The 26,108-nt window shown below is 41.0% G+C and overlaps 1 protein-coding gene across 2 annotated transcripts in view; it reads right to left on the bottom strand.

Moving 5' to 3' along the window:
• LOC133027752 (zinc transporter ZIP11-like) overlaps nt 1-26,108 on the bottom strand; it is a 115,193-nt gene that overhangs the window by 72,168 nt on the left and 16,917 nt on the right. For both annotated transcript variants that reach the window (XM_061094854.1, XM_061094855.1), the window contains exon 4: nt 21,754-21,912. In XM_061094854.1, the coding sequence (XP_060950837.1) occupies nt 21,754-21,912 (159 nt within the window). The remainder of the gene's footprint in view (nt 1-21,753; nt 21,913-26,108) is intronic.

Genomic DNA, 26,108 nt, shown 5'->3' with positions numbered 1-26,108 from the left:
GCAGCCACAAATTTAAACCTCAAGTCAAGTTGCTTTAAATCCCATTTTCATTTATTTAAAACAGAATAAGATTCATTAAAAGTTCAAACACAGTTTTGAAGCATTACCGGTTTGATTTTTTCCATGTAGAGCTATGGCTCCTTGTTACAGGTTTTACTATCAAACACCCACACACTAGTTATCATTGTTCCGACACAACCACAGGATGCATTTAACAGCCTCTGTTTGACACCAAAGAACATTGTTCTTCAATATTCAAGCCGGGAAATTCTTATCTCATAGATCAAATATTAGAATGAGATACATTTTTCATAAATCTACAGGTGGCGGCATCTCCCTCGTATTTCTTTACACCTGCACATCGTCATTCAATACTGCTTCTATAATTTCAGTTTCTCCTCCTGAAACCATTAACTAATTAATTAAATTGACAGGTAGCAATTTCTTAATAATTCCGACAAAGTGGCCCAGCAGTTTATTACAATGAAAGTTTTTATGGCCACTTAAGAAGTATTTAATTGTGTTTTTGCCTCTGATAATGAATCTTAATAGGCATAATTTGATATGATAGCCTGTTGTCCCTCAGGATTGGCATTGAAAAAAAGGAGAAGAGGAAAGAGGCAAATCAACTCTCTTTGTGTCCCTCACTGTCTGCCTGTCACACACACACCTTCGCACACACACATGAACACACAGCAGGAGAAAAGAGCTGCTGTCTAATGACGTGAGCACACTGAGAGGTGGTCTTGATGTGAGGCAAAGGGCCATTACTAATGCATTGACCAGAATCATCCTCCGCTGACGCACCCTCTCACCCCGACAGCGACAGGACACATTTCAATCAGTCCTGTTCGCCTCGTCTCAAACACTATTTTGCACCTGGACATGTGGCTTTTCTCTTTCTGCCCAATAGGCCCACACACCTGGAAGCCCAAATCGCCCGTCTTCTTTCATTATGTTATAATGCATTCAAGATCGCGCCAATAATTGGAGAAGTTTATGACGTTTACACAATTTGGGAAGCTCAGATTTCCAAGATAATAAAGCGAAGCATCTTTGTGATGAAGAGGATTACTCTAGTTTGCAGAGCAGACAAAAGTGTGAGCCCACAACAAGTGATTTCATCGAGCTGCTTTCTCACTGAGAAAAAAAAAAACGGTTACGAAAATAACTAGGTGTGGACTTTGGTCAGACATAGATACAAAAATAAAAATAAGGTTACATAGATAAGGAGGTTGGGAAATATTCCAAGACACAAAAGCTTTGGTGTTCTAGGGCCTACAATCATATATTTGTGAGAAAACATAATCAAATTTGCATCGTTTGCAAATCGATCCAGCAAAACTTGGTTAGGACCATGACTCAGTAATATTTGAAAGGATGATCCTTAATGCAGGTTAGCGATACAAGCAATAAAGTACAGATTTATTTGGAAGATAAAGGATCTGGCAGATGATGTACAGGGAATGGAAGCTTAGCTGTGAAGGGGACTGTTTGATGGACCAGCAGGCCTGAGAATAAGCTGCAGTAAAGCCAACCTCCACTTTGAAACCATGTTAAAGCCTGCGCAGTATAGCTTGACCATGTTTTTCTTAATGGAGGCAGACTTTAGAGGGTTGAGTGCAGCTGCAGTGGTGATCATAAAGCTCAAAGAAATAAAGTTTAATCTGAGAAAACCTCAAATCTTATTTTAATTGCCAATAGATGTACATGATTATGATTGGGACTTTACATTGCATTTTAGTTTCTGATTTAGGCATTAATTAGTAACTTTAATCTCAGAAAATCCTCAATCCTCAAAGTAAATTACAACATTGACCAACCAGATTTTTACTTGACAGCCACAAAAGCAGATTTTGGCAGCACAACTAATTACCACGAGCTATACTCATAACTTTTGCCACCATGAAATGAGCACAACACAGTCAATGTGATCGGTTGAATCCAAGATGTTAATGGTCTGAAGCATTTGCAGAAATCAATACTCAATCGAAGCCTGTATGACTGGAGAGAGAACTGTGACTTAATGGCATCTTTAAGGCTCAGTAATCAGCCTGCGGAACAGGAAGTCCCAGGCGCTGATTGCATAATTAGCTGCTGCCATAGCAAATCAAGATGCTTATTACATGCAGGCTGAGAGCAGACTGAGTGAAAGGGGGTGCGCTTTCTTGTCCATAAATGTGGACCTCAGTCACAGATGGTGCTGTTCTTGAACACACCTGCGTGCACACAAAAGCAGATGCATGCACACGAAACAATGGGGGCAGCCTGTGGAAAATGTGCTCCCTGAAAAAGGTGCAACATGTAGCATTTGGTTTCGAAAGCACAAACAGCGCTGCCTCTTGACGAAGAGGCAGAAGTTGCCACTAACCTCTAACTTCTGATCAGGGAACAATTCATAGTAACATTTTATGGCTTTTGCCTTGACTTTCAGTGTCTCACTGTTTTACACAAATCAGTCTATCAACACATTAAAGTGGAACTCCACTGAGTTTACACATTGGTAATTGGTGTTGGGGGGTGAATATGCACATGTGGAGAAAAACAAGTGTACAACCCTTTTGTAGCTCGAGAGAGAGTCTGATAATTTCCCTCAAGTGATGTCACTTGAGTCATCGTAGGGGTTCGTTCTAAAGACCAGAGGTTTGAGGGTGTTTTTATACCTATAAAGACTGGACCATTGTCAGAACCAAGGTTCATGTCTTTGTTACATGACTGACATTTAATTCAATTAGTTTTGATTCGCATTGTCCCTTAGGAAGTGTAATGGAAATGTACTTAATAACTTCTTAGTTTATGCTTACAGCTGACATCTCCATATAGGGTACAGCTCGACATAAACTTTACGATGCGACCAGTGTCTACAATATAAGCCCATTGTCTATTCATGTCACAAATTAAGCCTGAGGTCACCTGAATCCCATAGATGCCTTTGCTTGACTCTGTGTTTGTCCTTTGTTCGAAGAACTCAGCTGACTGACACAACAACCTATCCAGGATGCGGCCTATATGTCACACCTGATATGTTCCAGAGGGAGAACAATACCTTACCACACCCCTTCGTGTTCTGGGGTCAGGAGGTAACCCACACAGAGTCACTTTAATATGAGACCAGACACTTCACTTTTCATCTCACTTGCAACCTCCACCTTGCCTGTGTGATCCTCTCTGCAGAAAGCTTTTACAAATAAACATACAAAGACAACTTCTCTTAGAACCTTGTTTGTTGACCAATGAACTTTGAATGAAAAACGTACGTGCTGTCATCATAACCTACGTGGGCTGCTTCTACCTATACTTCACATTGATTGATTTGTAGACAGGCGTGCGTCAGACATCGACATGTTGTCAGTTTGGCTATTGTATTCGCAAACTTTTAAGTGCCACATGAAAAAAAACAGTCTTTCTGTTTGAAAAGAGAATAAGAATGAACCAGTTCACTTCGTTAGATGTTAGAACTTGTAATATTAAATGATGGTTTTACTACCAGTAAAAAAAAACATCATCACCCGTGAAATATTATTTTGTCCAAAGACTACAAGCAATACTGTGAGCTGCTTACATTTTTAATTAAGTAATTTTGGACCGTTGGTCTTGACCGTGGTCTGAGCAACCTTACACACCTGTTAATTTAGTTCAGACTAATCTGAACTAAAACAGTAAGAACTACACTGAAAATTAAAAGATAATCAACTAGTATAGTATACCAGACTTCTGCAACCCCTTCCACATTTCTGCTTGAGGCTAGAGGCTCCAGGCTACATTAGCTGCCACTTGCATAATGAATCTGGACGGTTGAGTGATTTCATCTGAGTTGCACTAAGCGCAACATAGGAACCAGGTTTTGACAAGGACGGAGAATATACGGAATAAAAATTTCTCAGGCAACTCTTCATGGATATAGAGCATGTGACTGTATGTCCATCAATGTCATCAGAGCGCTATGATGAATAAGTGCTCTTTAGAAATTTGTCCAATTTTGACAATTACACGTATAATGGGTGATGGTCCATCAGACCATATGTCTCATGGAACAAGCATGTTTCTATTTTAACTGCCTCCACCATCAGCCGTAAAGCAGCTCACACGTACATCCTCTAACCGCAACTGAAAAAGCCTTTTGACCTTTAATAATTTTAAGTCCATCACAGAATATGCAGATTATTTAACATGTGCTGCCTTTATCTGGATTTAATTACCTGAAGGAGAAGGATGTCTTACTCTATAAAGCAGCTGTGGACAAAAGGTATTGTCAGAATACAACAAACATCTATCACATATCTTACTTCATCATTAATTAATTGTGTTGCATGAGGACAGTACAGAAATATAGGCCGCAAAATTGTTGAAGTTCACCTTCAAGATCTAATGGATGCATTGTGTGGGACAGAGCAAGAGAGAAGGAACAGAGACAGTTGGCAGTTTGCGAGTCTGGTCAGTTCAGATGACTGACTAAAAACTAATTTATGCTTAGTGTTAAATATGTACCTTCTGTCCAAAGCCTTCTGTGTTGACTTTGTCTGGATAAGTGCACATCTCCTTAAAACTTAGGGATACAACAGAAAAAGTGTTGAAGTCTCCGACTAATACGACTCAAAGCAGCGTCATTTAAAGCATGTTTTTAGCCTAGCCGAGACGAGATCAGCAAGTTACTGTTTACTGGGTGAACTATCCCTTAAACTATACAGTTATTTATATATATACAATTAATTCATGGTAGCCTGGAAATATAAAAACTGCTAGTGAATGCCTAAATTAACTTTTGAAAAAAAGTAATTTGACGAAATATCAAATAGTGCCAAAGGCGCCGATAGAGAATGTAAACTCCTGATTGATTTGATGATGTCTGATCATTGATTCTAGTAACCTATAAAGCTTGTTTGTTATTGGTCTAAGAAATCATTATAAATATATCTTTGCAGTCTGGAAAATCATCCAATTGAACCCATTTATTGGAAGAAAAAAACATGTGATATGATGAAATGATATCAAAGAAGATGGAAATCAGCACCGGCAGGGTTGAAATTAGGGCTTGAAGAGGCAAAGCTCAGCGCCAGAGGGCCCAATTTAACCTCTGAATGCATTAAATAAATCTCTACTGCTGGATAAGCAGGGATATTCTGGTAGGTTCCATGACCTCGATGGTGTCAACAAAGTGCAGAGTGGTGTGAAATTTTCAAATAGCTGTACTTAATAAATTTGTGGCGTTACCATGTGTTGCAACTGCAGCAAAACACTGCTTGTAACTTGGGGGAAATTAAAACACTTAAAATGCTCACCAGCAGATAATGACAGAGGCCTGCACAGAGGCTATGTTAAATGCTATTATACAGCTCCTTCACGTGTCGAAAGTGGAGGAAAATATATAAGAAGGTGGGGATGTGGTTACGAAATAAGACCAGAATAGATCCATAAGAGAGGAAGGGAAACAGGTGGTACACCCGATCGATATAAAGACACAGCAACAGCGAATAACGCACACAAGTCAAAAGTCACGCGCACACACACAATGAACGGATTAGCTCACCATGACTAGGCAGGTAGTCAATGCATGACTTCACAATACTTTGGTGATAATTTAATCCCCGTCTTGTCAGTCAAAAGTCTTGCCAAATCCGAATACCCCAGGCACTAGCAGCAGGGCATTTAACCAGAAATATCTATGTTTGATCTTTTTCAACACAGATTTAATTCCTAAATCGTACCCTTAAAGTAAAAAGGGTTATATATTTATTTCTGTTTGTTTGATATTAGACATATACTTAAAATGACAATTTGTTAAATTTTATTCCCAAGATCCTAAATCAATGTGGTAGCTAAGTAAGATTGGAGGTATAGGTTTTTGGACATACATTTGCATGGTGGTGCATATCGTTGGGGGGTTAAATGGAGTTAAAGCCCCACCAAGAATCACAAGTTGACACCCAAGCTCATGTCTGCCATCCTTTATCTATCCAACATTCTCATCGAGAACTGAGCATGAGGCAGTGGAAGCAGAGCTATCAGGACACGCTGCAGTGACTCCTCTCATGCTGCTCACCCCCGGCAGTGTTTGCCAGATGGCAGCCAGAGGAGGGACCCTGGTACAGAGCCTTGACAAAGTGTTCCTCACCAAAAATAGAAATAAAAATAAAAGATGATCTCTTAGAGCTGGTATGACTCCTGTTTGGACTATTGTGCAGATAAAGATTCATAATTTTGTAGGAATTTTCTGTGGTCCCAGTTTGTGTTGCTCGTTTGTCAAAATGTTAGTTTTCCAAAGCTTATGGGGGCAACTCTTTTTTTGTTTGTACTTGGATTTGATCTTGTCCAGAAATGTATACTAAAAGCCATAAAATGCACTCATTGTCACATCACCACTATGCCGATGGATTGGTGAGTGAAGTGTCTGCAAGCCCGGCTATTCATATTCCACTCGAAACGAGGTCATGTAGACTGTGTTTTTAGCCTCGTGTGTATTTTAAAAAAAACTGTGTAAATGACCTAGTTTTGAGACGAAATTGCATGACAAATTTTGGACTAGTGGGCCATTACCGAAGAAAAAACGAATATAATTTTGGAACTGATTCCACTAAATGTATAAATATACATAACCAGCTAGGGCATTATCCTTGGCCAAGGTATGCTCTCTTCAAGTGTATTTATATGTTTACTAGGACCCCGGAACAAACTCCCAACTGCCTGCGTTTACTTAGTTGTGTCATTCAAACAAAGCCTTTCATGATTTACCTTTTAATTCACCCATTCCCACCAATGGCAGCCAACTACCATGCAAGGGACAGTCCCAACCACTGGAAGCAGCACTGAGGTTCAGGGGGCGATAGGTTTCCATCTGACAAACCCTGCAGGTGGTTGTCGGCTGGGTGGTCTGCTATGCTCTGCTCTGACCTGTTCTGACCTGGCCAGCCTGTCTCGTCACTCTCCAACAAATCCACAGTGGGGTTCAGTCTGCCCGTAACAAGTAGCACTGCTCAGAGGACCTTCTGAGTTATACATGTAATGATGGCTGAAGCTCTTGGCAAGACACCATGCCCACTCACCCGCTAGCAGCAAAAAACTATGTTCAGCAGCAGAGAAAACAACACTGGACAGCATATTGCAAGAGTCATGTTGAGTTATGGCTCGTTGGGTTGCTTTGTCAAAACTGAAAAAATTGATTGATTTCTACATTTTGACCTGAGGAGCAAAAACTCATTCTGTCCTCAGGACACTGGAGTCAGGCCACAACACATTCTTTCCACTGTTAAATAATAACAAAAGTGCAGCCACAATCAATGTTCCTGATGGTGGATGATCCTAAATGATTCTCCTTTTTAGTCTGCGTTTTCTGATGCTATAAAATTCCTTTCAGGAACACTCAGCATCTCCGTGTCTCCCTTTTACTCTAACACTGACTGAGATAGCGTATCAGTGTTTCACCAGCGCCATTCATTAAACATTCGCACGCAGAAAGAGGAGCTCCACAGCCCAGCCAGACGGCTCAGATAAGGAAGACATTACTTATTCACAGGGCAACATAAATCTCCATATAACCGAGTAGGGTAGACAGTACAGGGAGGGAGAGAGAGAAAGAGAGAGAGACAACATGTACTCATTAAACGGTCGCTGTGCTCCATGATGCACCACGCTGGAAGCCGCGACACCGATGATGTATGAAGGGGCAGCAGAGTGTAATGGCACATCCAGAGATGTAATTAGTCTGGCTTCGCTTCAAAAAGACAGGTGGAAGAGTAAGTCAAAGAGCAAGCGCCTGAGAGAACTTTTCTGAACGAAACTGCATACTCACGGGAAAAAGATGAAAGCGTCCTGACCAACCAAAAAGAACAAGAGTAAATCAACGGCTTATGAAAAGAATGAAGATCAAATAAATAACCAAATATGAGCAGAGGGTAAAAGAAAGGGCTTTGAATTTGTTTTGATACTGTTGCCTATGTTTGTACATATGAGAAAGCTTTGAGTTATTAGAGGTACCAGGTTTGAGAGAGGTGCACCAAAGAGGTTCTTGGTTACAAACACCCAAAGGTGTACGTGTGTGAGCATCTGTGCATGAGTGTGCATAAGCATTGGTGAGAAACACAGAGCGTGAGCTTCCATAAATAAGAAAGACATTAAAAGTTCCGGGAAAACAGAATACATCGGGACAGCGTCAAGTCTTCAAACGAAAATGTACACCAGAGTTTCTGCGGTTTTCAACAAGTTAAATTTAAAACCGTGATGAAGGAAATTTAAGTATTATATCAAGTACGACAAATATTAAGGGATCTGAGTGGCAGAATTAATAACATTTTCCCATAAGTCAAGATAAGGGGAAGTTGCCTGGTAGAGAACAAACCTTGATATGCCATATTAGCTCAGAGACAGGCCTTCCCACACCAAGCTGATTTTGCTGACCTTTTGCTGACATAAATAAAAGACAAACCTAAGCACATTTGAGATTACGCTTTGAAGGACTAAAATTCTGATTATGTCATATTTTTGCCTTTAGCCTCTTTAGGACCATGCAGACACCCTGTGGACGATTAGTAATTGTCCCATAGAAATGTACATTGTATCATTAGGTGACATCCAATCAGCAGGACAACATCATTGGTAAGTGCCTTCCAAAACCATTAGAAGTCAGTGCTGCTCTGTTCTCTTACTTGAAAAAGCTCTCTGGTTGGGTCGAGGCAAAAAAAACACTTGGTAAGATATAGGGAAGGATCTTGGTTTGGGTTTAAATTAGTACTTTGACTCCATTTAAACTACAATTATACTTAACAGACTGCATGAAAATGTCACCGCCATGAACAGAAATATTTGGCTAACCAAAACTGGGCAGTTGAAGACTTGAGAAAAGAACATTGCCTGGAAATCTCCATTTCCGCTGAGGCATGCAGATGGTGGGGTCAGAATTTAGGCATGATCAATGGTGGTGGGATGGCTTGCTGGCAGACTTTGGGCCCCTCAATACCAATCAATCATGGTGTGATTTCCACAACCTTTGTGAGCTGACCATCTGCATCCCTTTATAGCCATTAACTATCTACTAATGGCTAATTCCAACATGATAATGCACCACGTCAATTCAGAATCGTGTGATAAACATGACCATGACATTAGTGGCCTTTCCAATAGAACACCTATGGGATGTGGTAAAACCGAAACATTTACAACATGTTGTGGAATCCACAGCCACGAAGACCTGAGGCCATTTTGAGAGCAAATGGAAGAATTAGCTGGAAATAGAAAGGTATCCTGATAGTTTGAGTTTATGTGGTAGATGCTGTTATTTTGCTTGGGAGGATTTGAGTACATTGTCATGTGTGTCAGATGAAAACAAGAGGGTAAACAAGCAAGACACTGGTGGAATAAATTATTCAGTCAAGGCTGTTTGCTCTCGTATCAAACCGACTCCACTTGATGTGATGTTGAAAGTTTACTTGGCCCAAAACTGGGCCAAACCAGCTATGTCCAGTTCCTCATTTTTTTTCCAGTTATATAAACCCTGGCTTTTATAACTTTAGTGTCTGCTGCAGTGTATCTTTGACTGTCAGAATCCCCCCACAGGTGCCGGGATAGGTTTTGTGCAGCTCGGTATGTAGAGCAGGGATTACAGGTCTCATTCCCACTGGGGCCACACACGTTTAATATGCATACAGTCAAAATAAAATACAACAAGGCTGTATGGGGAACAGAGCTCACAACACACGATTTGATTGAACAGCAAGTCAGGCATACCAGCCATTTAGCTACCTGCAGCGTCTCTTACCAGCCAAAATATATCATCGTGTAAAGACTGTGTCAGCTATTTGATAGTGTGTAGTAGAGGAGGAAGGGAAGAAGTATGCTAAAAGTCCAGAAAGTGATAGTGGATTATTCCATTCAGGTCACAGGGTTGTCAGGCAGTTATTCTGATTCTTTGGTTATTTAGAGTTCCACCGATGTTCTCACTCTGTACTCAAAGTGGTGCTCCCATCCCGTATGAAGGGCAAAAATAAGTTTGCACTGAAAAAGGAAATTTCTAGTCTACATTTTTTTACTTGTAAAAGTGTATTTTGAATGGTCATAAAAAACTACTCCTTTTAATACTAATTTGATATGTATCTCTATAATTAGTAATTCAGTAATTTACTTATTTCTACATTTGCATTTTTTTCTTTATTTGTATGTTAATTTGGTGGGCAGGCCTAGCTCAGTTTATAGCCTGATTGGTAATAGCTGTGCTGTCAATGAATTTCTGACTTGAGTTGGCTGGTATATGCGAGCTTGTGGTGGGCAGTAGGCTTGGCTGACAGTCATCACAAGTCCAGCACAGCAAGCTCACATTTTAGTACTCAAAACAACACCCTCCTGTGTAGCAATTGAAGACAACACTGAGATATTTGTTCAGTGAATCTGGGAGTTGCATTCAGATCGGGTGATGCAACTTGTTTGAACATTGTTAGAAACATTTTGGATGTGTAAGTACACGAGTAGGGTAAACAAAATATTAAACATAGGTCTAGTAGTTTTGAGACATTTTAACAAACTGTTAAACAGTATTTCTTACAATATTGATTATTTTAATCACTTTGTTTAGGACTGTCCTGTTCCAAACCAACTGGGAGGAAGAGTGAACTGTTTATTGTTTGGTGCATTATTTAATCAAGTTCAGCAAGGTTTTTGAAAACACAACACAAAATGAGTGTTCAATCACATCCAGCCGGGTTAGAAAAAAGCAACTGGCCAGGAATATTCAATCAGGAATAGGGTTGCAAAGGGGCGGAAAGTTTCCGGTAAATTTCCGGAAACTTTCCACGGGAATATTAAGCTCGGGAATTTTGGGAATTTTGGAAAAAAAAAACTATGCAAATTAAACGCTGAGCATAAAAACATCATTCAAAACACTATTTTAAAGATGTATGGAATGCAGCACACGCTGCAGGTTGAATTTCAACCCTCCACTGTGCATTCTTCCATCGCATGCACAGATAACTCCCAGCATCCTTCACTCTACAGCAGGGCTACTGAGGCCTGCTGTAGTGCGCAGGACTAGTCAGGTAAGTTTCCATGATATTACTGGGGAAAATATATTAGCATGCTGATTGAGGATTGTTCATCTGTTCATCTAGCCTATTTTCATTAATTTATCCATCAATTGTAAAATATTTGTACAGACTATTCCAATTGTTTGGCTAAATATTTATATCTCTGGCATTGCAGTAGCGTTTTTTTACAAACTTTTTTCTCATCTTATTCGACAGAACAATGCCACGTGCACTATCTCATGTGTGGAGACATTTCACCCCATCCAATGTAGAAGGAAAGGCTGTGTATGTTTGCAAATACTGTGCAAAGACCTATGTTAAGAATGACACAACGATGCAGAAGCATAGAGTCAAGTGCCCAAAGTTTCCTCAGGGCTCAAATCAGCCTTTGACACAACAAAATGTTTAGATTTATGTCTGTATATGACAAGGTAAATACAGTTAGTATAAATTACCCACAACATTTCCAATTTATTCATGTTAATTCCTGTTAATTCCCGTTAATTCCCGTATATTCCCGTTGATTCCCGTTAATTCCCATGGAAAGTTTCCAACTTTGAATATTCCCGGAATTTTGCAACCTTATCAGGAACCATATTTCCTTCATTATGCAGTTACATAATAGTGAAAAATGAACAAGCAGAAGGATGATTTCCATTATATCTTATTATAGATGCAAAATATTACAAAAAAAGTCAGCAAAGTTTTTTTGTGTGGAGGTGTAATGGGGTGCAGTGCTCTGGCAGAACAAGAATAGGACAGCCTGGACCCTCTAAAATGGATGGAACCTTTTCAGCAGCAAGTGAGGGAGGTAAGCAACGAGGGAAGGTAATAAGGACATGTCTGTTCAACACTCTTCTCCAATTAGTTTCTGTGAGAGAGCAAGGTGAACAGACAAGAGACACTCATGTGCACCTCTGAAGGTCCCAGTTATTAAGTCCTTGCTCTGACTTCAATGTTTTCATTTGCTTTGTCGGAATGTGGAAAAATCATGGAGGCTCCAAACAATTTGTATAAATTATGTGTTCAGAGGACTTAAACCACACCATGACTCCTCCGATGTTAGCGTTATAATGAAATAGGATACGGTGTGACAGACATATAAATTATTTAAAATGTGCACATTAGTCATTAAATGGTCAGGATTGGCTAAAAAGTCTGGAGTTAGGTGCTTGTGACAGATGGAGATGCATCTTGCAAGCGACAGCAGTGAAACATTTGACATGTTCAATTTTTAATCTGATTACTGGTTTGTGTGTTCGGTAAAGGTGGCTTCCCAGGTTGCTGTTACGATTGGGACGTTATGGGGAAAGAAAGCAAGACATCATAGTGTAAATCATTACATTTTAAGTTGAAAACATGTTTTAAGGTTTCATTTAAGATTAGAGTAATGGTTTGGCAAGTAGTAACGTGGTTAAGGCTAGATAAAATCTTCAGGAAATCAATATTAGTATATCATCTTAAGTCACAGAGAGACGATTCTGTGTGTGTGTGTGTGCGTGTGTGCGTGTCTCTCTCTCTTCAAAAGAACAGTCTATGGTCACAACACAGGAGTCTTGCTGACAGCTCCATTTGAGTGGGTTAACATCCTTATGTTTGGGAGGTCCCACTGAAGACTTGGGCGAAGTGCAATATCTAGCCTTTCATTTTGGCCCCCATGTTATCAGGTAAGAGTGTCCCCTCAGAAGCAACTGATGGAGAAAAAGGCTTCAGAGTCAAATGAGATTGCTGAAAACAAGCTTACTACTTTACAGTGTGAATGTCCCAGTTACAGTGTCCCAGCTGCTGAGCCGATCATCCGAGGTAACCATGACAAAACATTCCCGTTGATCACTCCTGTAAGACAGCAACACCCCCCGACACAGCAAACAGTGAAGATGTCATGTGTTTGCCGTGCTCTGGTTATTGTTACCGCTTTCCACTTGGCTAACTGACCCCTGCAAACTGTGGACAGGAAAGTCCCTGATACTGTATACCATGATGCAATGCTCCCATTGCAGGCTGCCAACACATTTTATTTTACCCCGATCACTCTTTGTTGTTACAGTGATGGATGCATAGTGGAACAAAGGAGAAAATAAGGCGAGAAAGTAGCACCCTGTTTCATTCAAGTCTGTGCAGATAAATCAGAGTCTCTGCAAATATCTGCAAACATAGATGTGAGAAGTGAGAATTTGAAAAAAAGAAAATTTGGTCTCTGTTTCTTTATTTTTCTCCCACCTCTGTTTCTTTGCTCTCTCCACACTCACTTTCACTCATCTATTCTACCAAGGTGCAGCACTCTCAGTTCCTGAAACCACTTAGTCCCACAGGAGCTTGACCCTGATCAGCCCTCCTCTTCATGACTTCAAAATGAAAGCCAGAAACTAGGATTGTTTACAAGAGAGTACAATCAAAAACACTTCTATTGCACTGCAGCTCTATTTTTCTCTTAACAACAAAAATGCACACGAAAAATGACAGAAAAACAATCCTATTTGTGGGAGAAAACAGAGTGAGTGGTAATGCTGTTGAGATAAATTGTGTAACTGTTTGAGGATAAAATTGGTTCATCAAAACACACCAGTCTGCTTATTCACCAAAGTCCCCTAATGGGAAGCATGACCTCTATGCGGACGGCCACATGCAGCCTGAAATTTTTGACAATGTAAAACATATCCACCTACAAAAATGGAATGTAATATTGGACCAAGTTTTCCTGAGTGCAATGCCAGACTGACTCAGACCCTTATTTTCGTATATGAATGGATATGTAGATGTGACTGGAATGAGAACTAAGCTCTCACCGTACTGGAAAGGCAGAAAGTGAACCCTTTAACCTGGTCTCATTGATTGTCATGTTACATTACAATAATTTCTGAAACTAAATGCAATATTTATACCAGAGAAATGCTCAAAAATCTATAAAAGCATATCTGCTGTGACCCTACCTTTTTTAATCCAATACAAGGACCAATTGTTCATCAATTACTTTGCTGGGTGTGGAGATTTCAGGCTTTAAATATTACAGCAAATATTTAGGTTTTGTCGCACAAGGCACTGATATTAACACATCTGAAGATGTTAATTCAATGCCCTTTAGATCCCGTTAGCGTGAGGGGTAAGGGGTGTCTAATTGGAACCATTATACAGTGTCTTGGTTACCTGGCTTTCCTCACTTTTAAGGCTCTCTTAGCTCTACCCTGCCTTTCTCACTCTTTCTTTCTCCCTTTCTTCCTCGTTACCTTATCACCGCCATCCTTCTCTCCCTGTCAACCCCAGGTCTCCCTCTCTGTCCATCTTGCCCTTCCTCCATCGCTCTCCTCATTCAGCTGCAGTGTTTGTTGAGGAACCAGTAAAAGTGGCACCAGCAGCTGTCCAAACACTGATGGCCCCCTGCTGTGTGTGTGTGTGTGTGTGTGTGTGTGTGTGTGTGTGTGTGTGTGTGTGTGTGTGTGTGTGTGTGTGTGTGTGTGTGTGTGTGTGTGTGTGTGTGTGTGTGTGTGTGTGTGTGTGTGTGTGTGTGTGTGTGTGTGTGTGTGTGTGTGTGTGTGTGTGTGTGTTTGTTCCCAGTTGATTTCATGTTAGCTGTTATCATAGCCCAACATTTCCACTGTTGTCACCATGGCATCCAGAAAGGAAAGTGTACACAAAGAAGGTGGAAGACGGAGAGAATTAGAACAAGAAGATGAAGGGAGTCACAGGAAGAGCGTGATGTGCTGAAGGAGTTTTTTGGGAAAGTAATGGAAAAGGCAAAAGGTATGAAGGATGCAACAACTTGAATAAAAACAGGGTAATTGGGGACATGAAAATAATAAGAGTCAAAAACTAGAACTCTGTCACACAAGACCAAATAACACAAAGGCAGCTGCAATTAAAGGATTCACTTGGGATGCTCTTTCGATAAAACGTGTTCAGGAGCAGTCAAGTTCCCCCCCATTGTAGAGTACAACTCCTTTAAATAAGTAAAACATTTTACTGAACTAGACAGAAATAAGAATAGAAAATAAAAATAAATTGATGAATTATCATCCACTCACTATGGCAGACTAAATAAGCATATTTTAACATAAATAGTTCAGTGTCAGTCGAAGAGTTCTCTCACTAAGACATTTGCTTCAGGCCCTTTATGCAATTCACAGTCCAGGATGATCCTATGTGGTACCAGACAGGGAACCATCACTCTCTTTGAAATATTCATCCATCTCAAAGACCTCTATGTTCAGCTTTGTGCTGCCACCTGTATAACCTTTTTCAGTATTAATAGCTTATGTATTTTTGCATGCAGATTTTTTAAGACAATTTTCTGAACTTTCTGCACTTTGCTCTGGAGTGACATTGTGAATGAAACTAGGCCACAGATGGAGTGGAAGTGGCAGCCTTAATGAGCTATTCATACCCATCTCCCTGAGAACAGGTGACGTAGTTCAGGCCTGAGTGAGCAATTAAAAGAACAAGTTTGACAAGTACCGGTGTCGTGATCTCCACTCAGAACAGTCATGTGAACAAATCTCAGAGGAAAAAGTGAGAGAGAGTAGTGTGACAACATGAAAAAAGTTTTGTAAAAGGCTCAGTGCATCTGTCTTGCATTCTCACCATCCCATCTGAGCAGTGTATATTTATGAAAGGTATACTTATGATCAAAGAACATTCTCCACACTAATAGAATATTAAAATCACAAAAACAAAGGGAGCATCTAATTGTCAATGTATAAACAGTGGAGGTGTCAACATTTCTCATTTCTAGGATGAATGGCGATGTAGATAGACAGAACATAATCGATTCAAGAGTCATTGTGGCCATGTGGTAATTCTAATGTTCAGGAATAAACTGTGTTTGCTGCAAATCAATTTATATGCAGATATTTACTATTTCACCATTTTAATTAAGAAGACGTTAGGACTTCCAAAACTTTTTAACATTCGCTGAGCACAGCGCCCTCTGCAGCCACATGTGGTGATTCATTCCATTGGGCATCCAGGCAGTTAAACAGTTTTTACGTATGGAAAACACAACCTATCAATGTTTGACTGGAGAGCTGACTGCGAGTCACACTCACCGAAATGAAACACAACTGACCAGTGGTCATGAATCAGAAATGCTGTTGCAGATTAAAAAAAAGACGTCTTCTTAGTCTTATGAACTGATCTACACATAGCCATTACTCTAGAACTAGCCTGGTTCCTGCAGTTTAACTATTCAGTTAGCCTTGCAAAAAATCTTAACCACTCATCAAAGCTACACAGTGTGAAAACAGGTGTTCTGGGCACAAATTGGTACCAGTGTTGCTTTATTGACCTCTAGCACACATAAACACATAACATCTGACCAGCATGCTCTTTTAACCTTAAGAAATTAAAACTGCTATTATTCACAAATGGGTAGAGGACTTCAAGAATGCCGTGATTGTCCTTCTTAACTGATAGACCTTTTTCTGAGTAAGTTCAGGGACATCCCCTCTGCCTCAGACTAACACAGACAGTGGAGAGACTGAACTGCTGCATGGGTGGATCTATGCCAGGAGGGTCATCTTCCCAATTAGCCCCTGCTGAGTTGAGAGGAGAGATGAGAAATTACTGCGCTGGGTCCTCACAGCATCTAGTACAACAAAGCATATTCTCAGTGCAGCGGCTAGTGAGCATCTGATTGCTCCAGGTACAATATATCCACCTGCTGAAATGTAATGTAATGTGGGAACAGGTTTGCATGCGTAGAAAACCAAACCAACACAAACCTCCATTTTAGTTTAAGCAGACATAGGCATTTATATGTGACCCTTTTTTTTATATATATATATATATATATATATATAGTTCATCTACTCAGCAAGGTATAATTGTTCAAATAATTTCAAATGATTATGAATTAACTGACTTGAAAAACTGTTTTAATGTATATTTAGGACTATATACAGCATAACTGTCTAGTGCTTGTTTGTCTTTTGGACCTCTCTGGTCTTTGAGCATAGGGATTTTGATATTGATTTAACATTGATACTCTTTGTTTTCTTTTCTTTTCATATGTATTTGCAACTACAGTGTGACAGGGAACAATGTACATATGCACACACATAGGGAATGGAAAAATCTGCTCACAACACAATGCATCTCCAAAATATTCAAACCTCTTGATGTGAATTGGAGCAGAAAGGTTATTACACCCTGATCAACCAGACGTTATCAGCAACAAGCAATACTCTTTTATTGAGCTTTAATAGACGTGGTAGACAAAATGATGTGTGTGTGTTGTGTTTATTCGAGTGTGTGCCATCTTATACGAGTGTGCATGACGGTGATGTGTCAGCCGCTACTACATATGTAATTCCTGTCATTGCCACTGTCCTGGCGTGACTGCAGGGGCTTAAGGCAACAGCTGTTCTCTGCTGCTCCGACTGTAGTGGCTGCGTCACATTTCTGTCAGTCTCAGTCCCGTCTCTCCCTGCTCTTTGTAATTCAAGGTTTGTGCTCTTAATATCAATCAAACCTTTCAAAGTTCCACATTCACTTGCCATGAACTAAAATGCACTACATTTTATTGCAGGTCTCCAAATATATTCTTGGTAAAATAAACAATAGTGACCTTGATTAATTCCTCAAAGTGAAAGGAATCTAAATGGCACTAATTGTAGATCATTCAAATCGAGGTTGGAAGTCCAAACGTGGTCGAGTCCAAGACTTAGTTCATACCTCGTATCAACATGTGTGATCCAGTAAGTGGACAGCTCTGCCAGCTTCAGTTCACACCTGGTATTTGAACACTTCTACACATGCATTTAAAGTGACCACTTGATACGCACAGCTCTTCAATGATATAATATTTGCCTCATTTGAATTGTAAATAAATAGAAAATCAAAATGTGGAGAATATGTCCCCTTCTCACTCAGAAGGCGGAACGGGTTCTGGTCCAGGCTCTGGTCATCTCACGCCTAGACTATTGCAACTCCCTCTTGGCTGGTCTACCTGTTGTGCCATCCGACCTCTGCAGCTCTTCCAGAAGGCAGCAGCTCGACTGGTCTTTAACCTACCTCATCCGCTCCTTTCACTGGTTACTAGTGGTTATGCGTAGGGATGCACCGATCCGATATTTGTATCGGTATCGGTACCAATATTGAAGAAATTTCTAGATCGGGTATCGGTGACAATGGGCCGATCCATATGGGCTGATCTATTCAGTGTAATTCTATGCTGTGTGCTGTGAGTGACGTCATACGCAAGCAACGTGCGGAGCCGACAGTGCCCGGCGCCTCTCCCTGCGGCCCTGGTGCGAGCCGAGCCGCCTCCACCGGGGCCGCGGGGCTCCCCGGAGCCGGGCTGCCGGCTGCTTGTGCTGCTGCCCCGGGACCGGGAACTTTGCCCACTCCGCCCGCCGCCGCCGCTAGCTTCCCCGGGGCGGCTGTGAACCCCGGTCCGGGTCCCGGTCCGGCTCCCGCTCCCGCTCCCGGTCCGGGTCCCGGTCCGTCTCCCCGTGCCGCTCCCGGTCCGGCTACCGGTCCGGCTACCGCTCCCGCTCCCGCTCCCGCTCCCGGTCCCGCTCCCGGTCCGGGTCCCAGTCCCGCTCCCGGTCCGGCTCCCGGTCCCGGTCCCTCCGCCGGCCCGGTGCCGGACGGGGCCCGGTGCCGGACGGGTCCCGGTAAGGATCTCCCGCCCTGCTCAGTTTGAACGGAACCGGCGGAGCTGCAAAGTTGGTGAACTCGCCCGCGGGTGACTTAGAACTGGTGCGGACCAGGGGAATCCGACTGTTTAATTAGTATCGGTATCGGATCGGTATCGGCCGATACTAAACCTCAGATATCGGTATCGGAGGTGAAAAAAGCGGATCGGTGCATCCCTAGTTATGCGCATTCGTTTCGAAACACTTGCGTATCGTGCTGCGACCGGATCGGGTCCAGTCTACATCCAGATACATGTTCATACATTACACCCTAGCCCGTCCACTCCGCATCTGCCAATCGGCTTGTTGCTCCCTCACTGCGAGCTAACCAAAATTGCTGTCCTGGCTCCTAAACGGTGGAACGAGCTCCCCACCGCCACAGACTAAAGACAGATCTCTTCCAACTTCACCTTAGATCAGGGGTGTCCAAACTACGGCCCGTGGGCCAACTGCGGCCCGCCATCCATTTTTAATTGGCCCGAATCAATGTCTAAAAATATAATTTATAAAAAAAAAATTAAATCTTTTTTTTTTTTTTTTGATACTCAAAATTTAGTAGTGCTCAAATGGCACTTACTTAAAGCACTTTGTTTTGCTTTATGGGGCCAGGCTTCTTCGACAGGGGAGAGGCCGGTGCATGCTTCTGCGTTTTCAGAGACACGCAAGAAGGGGCACGCAAGAGCCCCTTGCGTGCTTGCGTGCCCCTTCTTTCGTGCTTGCGTGCATTCACCAATTTTTGTAACTATACGACAAAGCTACGCAAGCCTCACGCAGCCCACAAGGCTGTGATTGGTCCGCTAACTACATCCTTTCCAGAGTCATATTTCCGGTTTCATGCCACATAATACCGGCAGAAACCAAGGAAGATTTAGAAGAACGGATATGGACCAAATAGAAGAGCACTTGGCAGAAGAGATCTGAAAGTATGACCACTTGTATAACCCGTCACTGACTAAATACAAGGACACGAAGATGACATGCAATTCCTGGAAGGCGATCTCGGCTGACGTCAGTTTGCAGGTCGACGAGTGTACGAAGCTGTGTAGAAAGATCAGGGACAAATTTGTCCTCCAGAAAAAGTAATAAAAGGTCGGCAAAGACTGCCACACACAAAGAAGGTGTCTCTAAGGTTGTCTTCGACAAAAAAAGTAACTCCACCTAGTGGTCTGCCGGTGAATTGCTTTGTTAACTTGCTAGCTGTCTCTCAGAACGCCACCACGCCAGGCCAGCACGCCCCACTGCCCTGAGCGACGCGACTGTCAACAGTCCACTCCAGGGCAGGGGGGCGTGGCGGCGCGAGTGGCACAGTCCTTGGTATTTTTTTCTGTATGTGGCCCTCGGGAAAAAAAGTTTGGACACCCCTGCCTTAGATAAAAAAAAGAAAAGTAGCACTTTAGTAGCACTTATTTGGCAGTTACCTACAGCACTTTGTAGTTTGGGTTTCTTGAAGAAAATTGTACTCGCTCGATTCTTGTCATACTGGGTTTGTACTCATGGTTGAATGCACTTATTGTAAGTTGCTTTGGATAAAAGCATCAGCTAAATGTAATGTTCTGTAATGTGGCAGTTAATGTTGATATTGTAAATGGTAAATGGATTGTATTTACAAAGAACATTTCTAGAATTATTGTGGTTCGAAGGGCTTTATCCACATTCACCCATTCAGACACATTCATTCAGAGCTACTGCATGCAGTGCTTTTTCTTTCGCACACCATTCACACTCTTCACAGCCGTCAGGGGCTTTTCAGCATCTTGCCCAAGAACACTTTGGCATGCGTATTGGAGGAGCTGGGGATTGAACCACTCACATTTTGATTAGTTGTTGACTGGCTCTATCTCCTAAGCCACAGCCGCACCATTGTAGTGGAAGCCAAAATTAAGTGAACATATGGGAAGACATTGCGATGAAAATTACTTTACATTCATTATGAAACTGCAGCGAGCCAGAGGATGTCGGCAATGTGCATTCACAAAGCTAAAAGACTATGGCCACATGCTTACAAGACTACCAATGAATGTGGGCATGGTGACTGGATCTCAAATGCCTTCGTAGGCATCTTGGGTGAATTAAAAGACTAAAAAGAAGATTCAAAGATTCAAAGAATTAGAAGTACTTCAAGCTGTCTGCTTGTGATCTAATCACCTGAGGTGAATATACATTCCAGATACGAACAAGTAAAGACCAGGTCTAAAGATTGTAATAGTAAGCAATAACAGCAATACATCATGTTACCACTGAAGACATATTTTTACTGAAATGCTGCTCACATATAACATCACTAACCTCTATTCCCAGGTCTGTGTGTACATACAAAAGATCTTAAATCTAAACTTTCTAAATCTAGATTGTTTTCACCAACGCCCCAGTCACATATCATTGCAAAGAAGGGGTTATTACTGTAAGCCGAGAGGAGTTTGTGGTCTCTAGCTTACCTAATTACAGATGTATACATACATATACATATGTAGCTTAATGTTCCGCTGTCAGAGCTGGTGTCAGCACTATGACAGCGGCAGCAGAATTAACAAAGTAGTCCTAACTATCCAGTCCATTAACATTATATTGCGTGTTTGTGTGGTTGCTGCCATGCATTGATTTAAAATAATCCTAAAATATAATCTATCTTTCTTGTGGGGCATGTCAAGAGCTTTCAGGGGCCCTCTGGTGGCGACAGGGTCCCGAAGCCACCGCTTGGCTGGTTTATGCATCTGGCCGTCTCTGTTTGTCTGATTCGCTCAAGAGTTTATAAGACACGTTTCGAAACCCAATGAAAAAGTCAAACATTTGCAGGTAGGCTGTTAACCTGCCACACGAGACAAGACGTGACATGCACAGCCAGGGCAATAGGGTTAAAGTGACTGGAATAATCCAGATTGGACATCCGACATCATCAATCATCGTTAAGAACTAAATAAATGTGATGTCATTTTGATTATGAGTGACAGAGACGAGCAGACACACACACACACACACACATACACACACTGCAGACAGGAGAGAAGCTATGACTGTACCGTGATCATAAGGTTGATACTGTCCAGCATAAACCAAAGTCCACAAAAAACACTCTTTTGTTGTTCAAGTTATTTTTACTGTATTTTTCAGGTACTTACCAGCAGGGGCATGGCTAGGTCAGCAAAAAACACAAAGGCTGCCCCAAGTGTGAATCCAATTGCCACAGGTATGAAAGCAAAAGAGCCGTACTTCCCAGAATCCTCAGCCATGTTGATCGCTGGCGCAAGCAACGACCAATAGGAAGCGGCCAACATTACCTGAAGGAAGCAAAAGTAGAGAGAGAGAGAGAGGGTATTGAGAAAACATACAGAATTTTTCGAATAAAAAGAACAGTGAATTTTTTCAATTGTAGTTGACCCTGACCCTACTCCTAACCTCCTGCCCCTGTGGATGTTGTGCAAAAATATGACACCATCAGTGGATTAATATTATATTGTTTTGTTTTGTGGAACAGAACCCATTACCCCCATCAGGGTGTATTCTAGGTACATGTAAGCACACACAATATCTGCAGCTTCAGTTGTTTATCACTGAAAACATGCCAATTGTTATTCTCTTTGTGTCCTGGCAGATCCTCTCACATTGATTTCCAACACGGTATCAGTGCTGGAAACAAGAGTCTGTGTTCAGCCCTGCCAATCAAAAGCAATCATGCAGTCGTTTTAGGCTGCAGTCTGCTGCAGCACTCAAACGTGATGTACCACTGACATCAAACCCTCTCAGCTTTTGTCAGTCACACAGATGGAGTATAACATCACCAGAGTTGATTGCAGTTCATTTGGCATGGCTGTAAATAAAAGTCTCGGAGCGGGAACATGCATTATGGTAAACACTGCAGTTTGACTCCTGTCATTGCCTCTTAGCCTTGTTAGAGCATGGCAGCTGCAACTGGCCGTCATGGCTCCAGACGGCAAATGATAATTTCTTCCATTTACAAAATGATGCCTCCAAAAAGATTATTCTTAGTCTGGATCAGGATTGTGATAGCAGTCAAAAATATGAATAGTGTCAAAATAAATATTTAATTATTAAGAGACTACAAAGAGTGGTATATGAGCTCTGACTTAGCCACTATACCTTCTGCTAAATGTTGACCGTGTTGGGTAAAACATGATTCTGACTAGAGCTGTCTAATATGACCAAATTCTCGGAATGAAGATAATGTTCATTTAATCTGCAGATAACGATACACATCACAGTGAAATTCAATTAATTAGTAGAGATTTTCCTGAAATTTGCATATCGGCCAATACTGAGTACCAATGCGATACCGGTTTATTTAAAAGAAAAAAAAATTATAAAACTTATTTAATTAGTTTTATACTATAACCCTGTATACTAAACACACAACCCCCAAAATCCAAACAGACATGGACAGGCCCTGAGCATCAACAGGGCTGACTGCTGCTTTCTTAAGTGAGGTAGGTTGGAAATGATTGAGGACTTGAACTAAGTGTAAATCCACGCAATCCGTGTGTAAGCTGATTCTTTTTTTTTCTTTTTTTTTATGAAAAAGAAAATTATGAGGGAAATCCATTACTGTGGCCTTGGAGTTGAATTTAATCTTGACCAATTCTTCAAAGCTGGACTAAACTGAATCACTGGCTATATAGGCTGATTATGCTACTTATAATAAAAGGAGCAGCCTGATGAATAATTATAAACCAGGTTTTCATTCTCAATGGTTCTGCTTCACTTAGCTTCTTATTACAGCAGGCAGTTTCATCCAGACGATGTGGTTGGTCAATCACAGCAACTACTTCCAACCATGATTCCCCATCAATCTAGTGTATTTAACTCACTCTCCATGCTCTTGTATTCACTTGGAAACTCGATAGAGACTTGGTCTCACACCTAGTCCACAACACACCCCACAATTACCGAAAAAAGGACACTCGTGAGGAAGATTATTTTTAACTTCCACGCCAGCTCTCTAACAATCAAATGTGTGCAATTCTGCAATCTGGTGGACATTGTGCCCCACTGTGCCAACTGAGTCAAAATGGGGAGCTGTCTACATGTCACTTCCCACTAATTAAGAGTGCTCATGATTAACATTTAGACATGGTGCTGTTACAGCGGGAAAGCCTCAAAAGTGCACAGAATATACATGAACTTTGCCTTTGCTTGTGTGGGACTTCCTGTTGCTGGTATTTTATCATCAATAATGACTGGAAAATGTGTAATTTATGTGTTTTGATGACTGATATAGTTAAAATTAAAATGTTTTTAGTTTTTCGTTTTCTTTGTGACATGAAAACAATCTCCAAAGTTGCTCAATGTAGCTTCATACAAAAAACCCCAAGCAAATTTCTTTGAAGACCATATAAGAGAATAGTGACACTATTGCTACCCCAACATCAGATATATTTGGGATACGAATTCTCCATTTGTTTGTGCGCCCACAGACATCCAGAAATGTAGAGCAGGTTTTCAGACCTACTAAATTTTGCACAGTCCCTGACAAAAACTAAAAATAGAAAAAAAAACATTTTGATCTTAGAACATAAGGAATATAAAGATAAGGAAAATATCATCTACTTTTGCATCATCCCCCTTCTTGTTCAGTGGCTTTATTACCAGTACCTTTTTTCTCTGACACTATTTCGACAATGTGCTTCTGATCATTCTTCCTTCGTGTCTTCTCGTTCTCATTTGCATTTCCTGCAGTCAAACCCCCAGGTCAATTTTACAATCTCCCCTCTCACTCATTAAGCCTGCATTCACACTCTCCAGGCTATTGAATCACCTGTCTACCACTGATGCAGGCACACAATTACTGCCCTGTTATTCCAAGTGTTATTATAGTTATTGAGTTATGGAGAATTCTGCTTTATTCTTATTATCATATGAACAAGTGAACAAAGCTGGAATCTATCTGCATTGGCATGCAAGCGTAATAATTGGGGGAAAGGACTGACCAAAAACTGCAATTTAGACTAAATGTATTTATCATACGAACCACATTACTGCATTTACATTATTTTGACATTCTGAGCATGTTGCTAACCCCGTCTTATACAAACTGTGAACAATGTGTGGAAATCTTTCACTTGGTGTAGACATTAATTTCAAGTTTTCATGTTGTGTGACTTTCAGGTTGAATTTAAAACTATTAATTTGTCCCAGACACTCACAATTAATGACATTCTTATCAGCCTTACCTGGACATTGTTAGTGGTTTTGTGTTAATTAGCAAATGTTAGCAAGACAATCATTTAAAAGAGGTGCTAGTATTACTGTGGGCTTGCAAATTGTAAAAAAATAAATAATGAAAAGTAACTTTACCAAACAAAGAACCTTCAAATCCACCTTGGCGTCCAAAATATACTGGATCACTGGGTCTTTAAATTTATTGCTGCATAAAGGTTAAAGTGATAAAAACAGCAATTCACATAAGGTGCAATGACAGACAGAATTGAAGGAATACATGCTCGATTCAAATCCAACTCTTCTTCTTTCCTAACGATGAAACAGGAAGCTTTCATAGGCCTAATACAGCAATGAGTGCATAGTTGTTTCTTTGTCGGCTTGTGGATTCCAGGGCTGTTACTTTGTTTTCAAACTAATTTGGATACTTTCTAACAAATTTCATGTCATGTCAAATAAAATCAAAAAATTACCGCCCTATTGAGTACCCAACTTTTGAGGCTACGAACTGAATAATATCTGCACGTACGATTCCCATTAAACTGCGCCATAAGCATTCCAGATCACTTTTTTCTAAGGGTCGATACAGGCTGCTCTTGCCAACATATTTGTAATTCGAAATGAAAAGCTGAACAGGGAAACACTGCTTACCGGACAACACAACAGTCACAGGCTAACATTAACACACCTGCTGCCAGTGATGGAGAAGTTAAACTCACCATGGATGATGGAAAGTGAAGGCATTGGCCACTGCATTACCATCTTTAAGTCATTACTTGGCTAGTTGATCAATAGAAAGTAATACACAAACAGAGAGAGAAAAGTAAAGAATGGCTATAGGAGCGCATACTATCTGTTTGGTACCGGAGGTTATAAGGTCTCTTGTGCGTACATCCTGTTAAGATGACATGAGGTCACGTGAAGAGGATGAGGAGACTCTTGTGTTGTGATTAACTGGAAAGTGCCCTTTGAACAGTGTTTGTTTAGTTTTTTGTAGTTTTCCAGGATTTATATAGAATGTGGATAGTACTTCTACACTGGGACAAGCTGAATTCTTTAAGACACATTCAGAATTTATGCGGATAATTCTATCAGTGACACTTTTTCCAGTGTATGTTCAAACCTGCCTCGCAAAAAACAACATAAATAATTGTCCTACTGTAATTAAACTAATATAAAACAGGAAAACTGACATTATGAGTTGCTTTATCAAACTTCCTCCGGAAGTCTCATAAAATAGGGAGAAAATAGGTGCAATACTCATAAATAAAGATCGATTTTGGTCGTTCCGAAGAGGGATTAG

This window comes from Limanda limanda, chromosome 21 (assembly GCF_963576545.1).
Source record: "Limanda limanda chromosome 21, fLimLim1.1, whole genome shotgun sequence".
Lineage (NCBI taxonomy): Eukaryota > Metazoa > Chordata > Actinopteri > Pleuronectiformes > Pleuronectidae > Limanda > Limanda limanda.
This window is presented reverse-complemented; position numbering and strand designations above follow the sequence as displayed.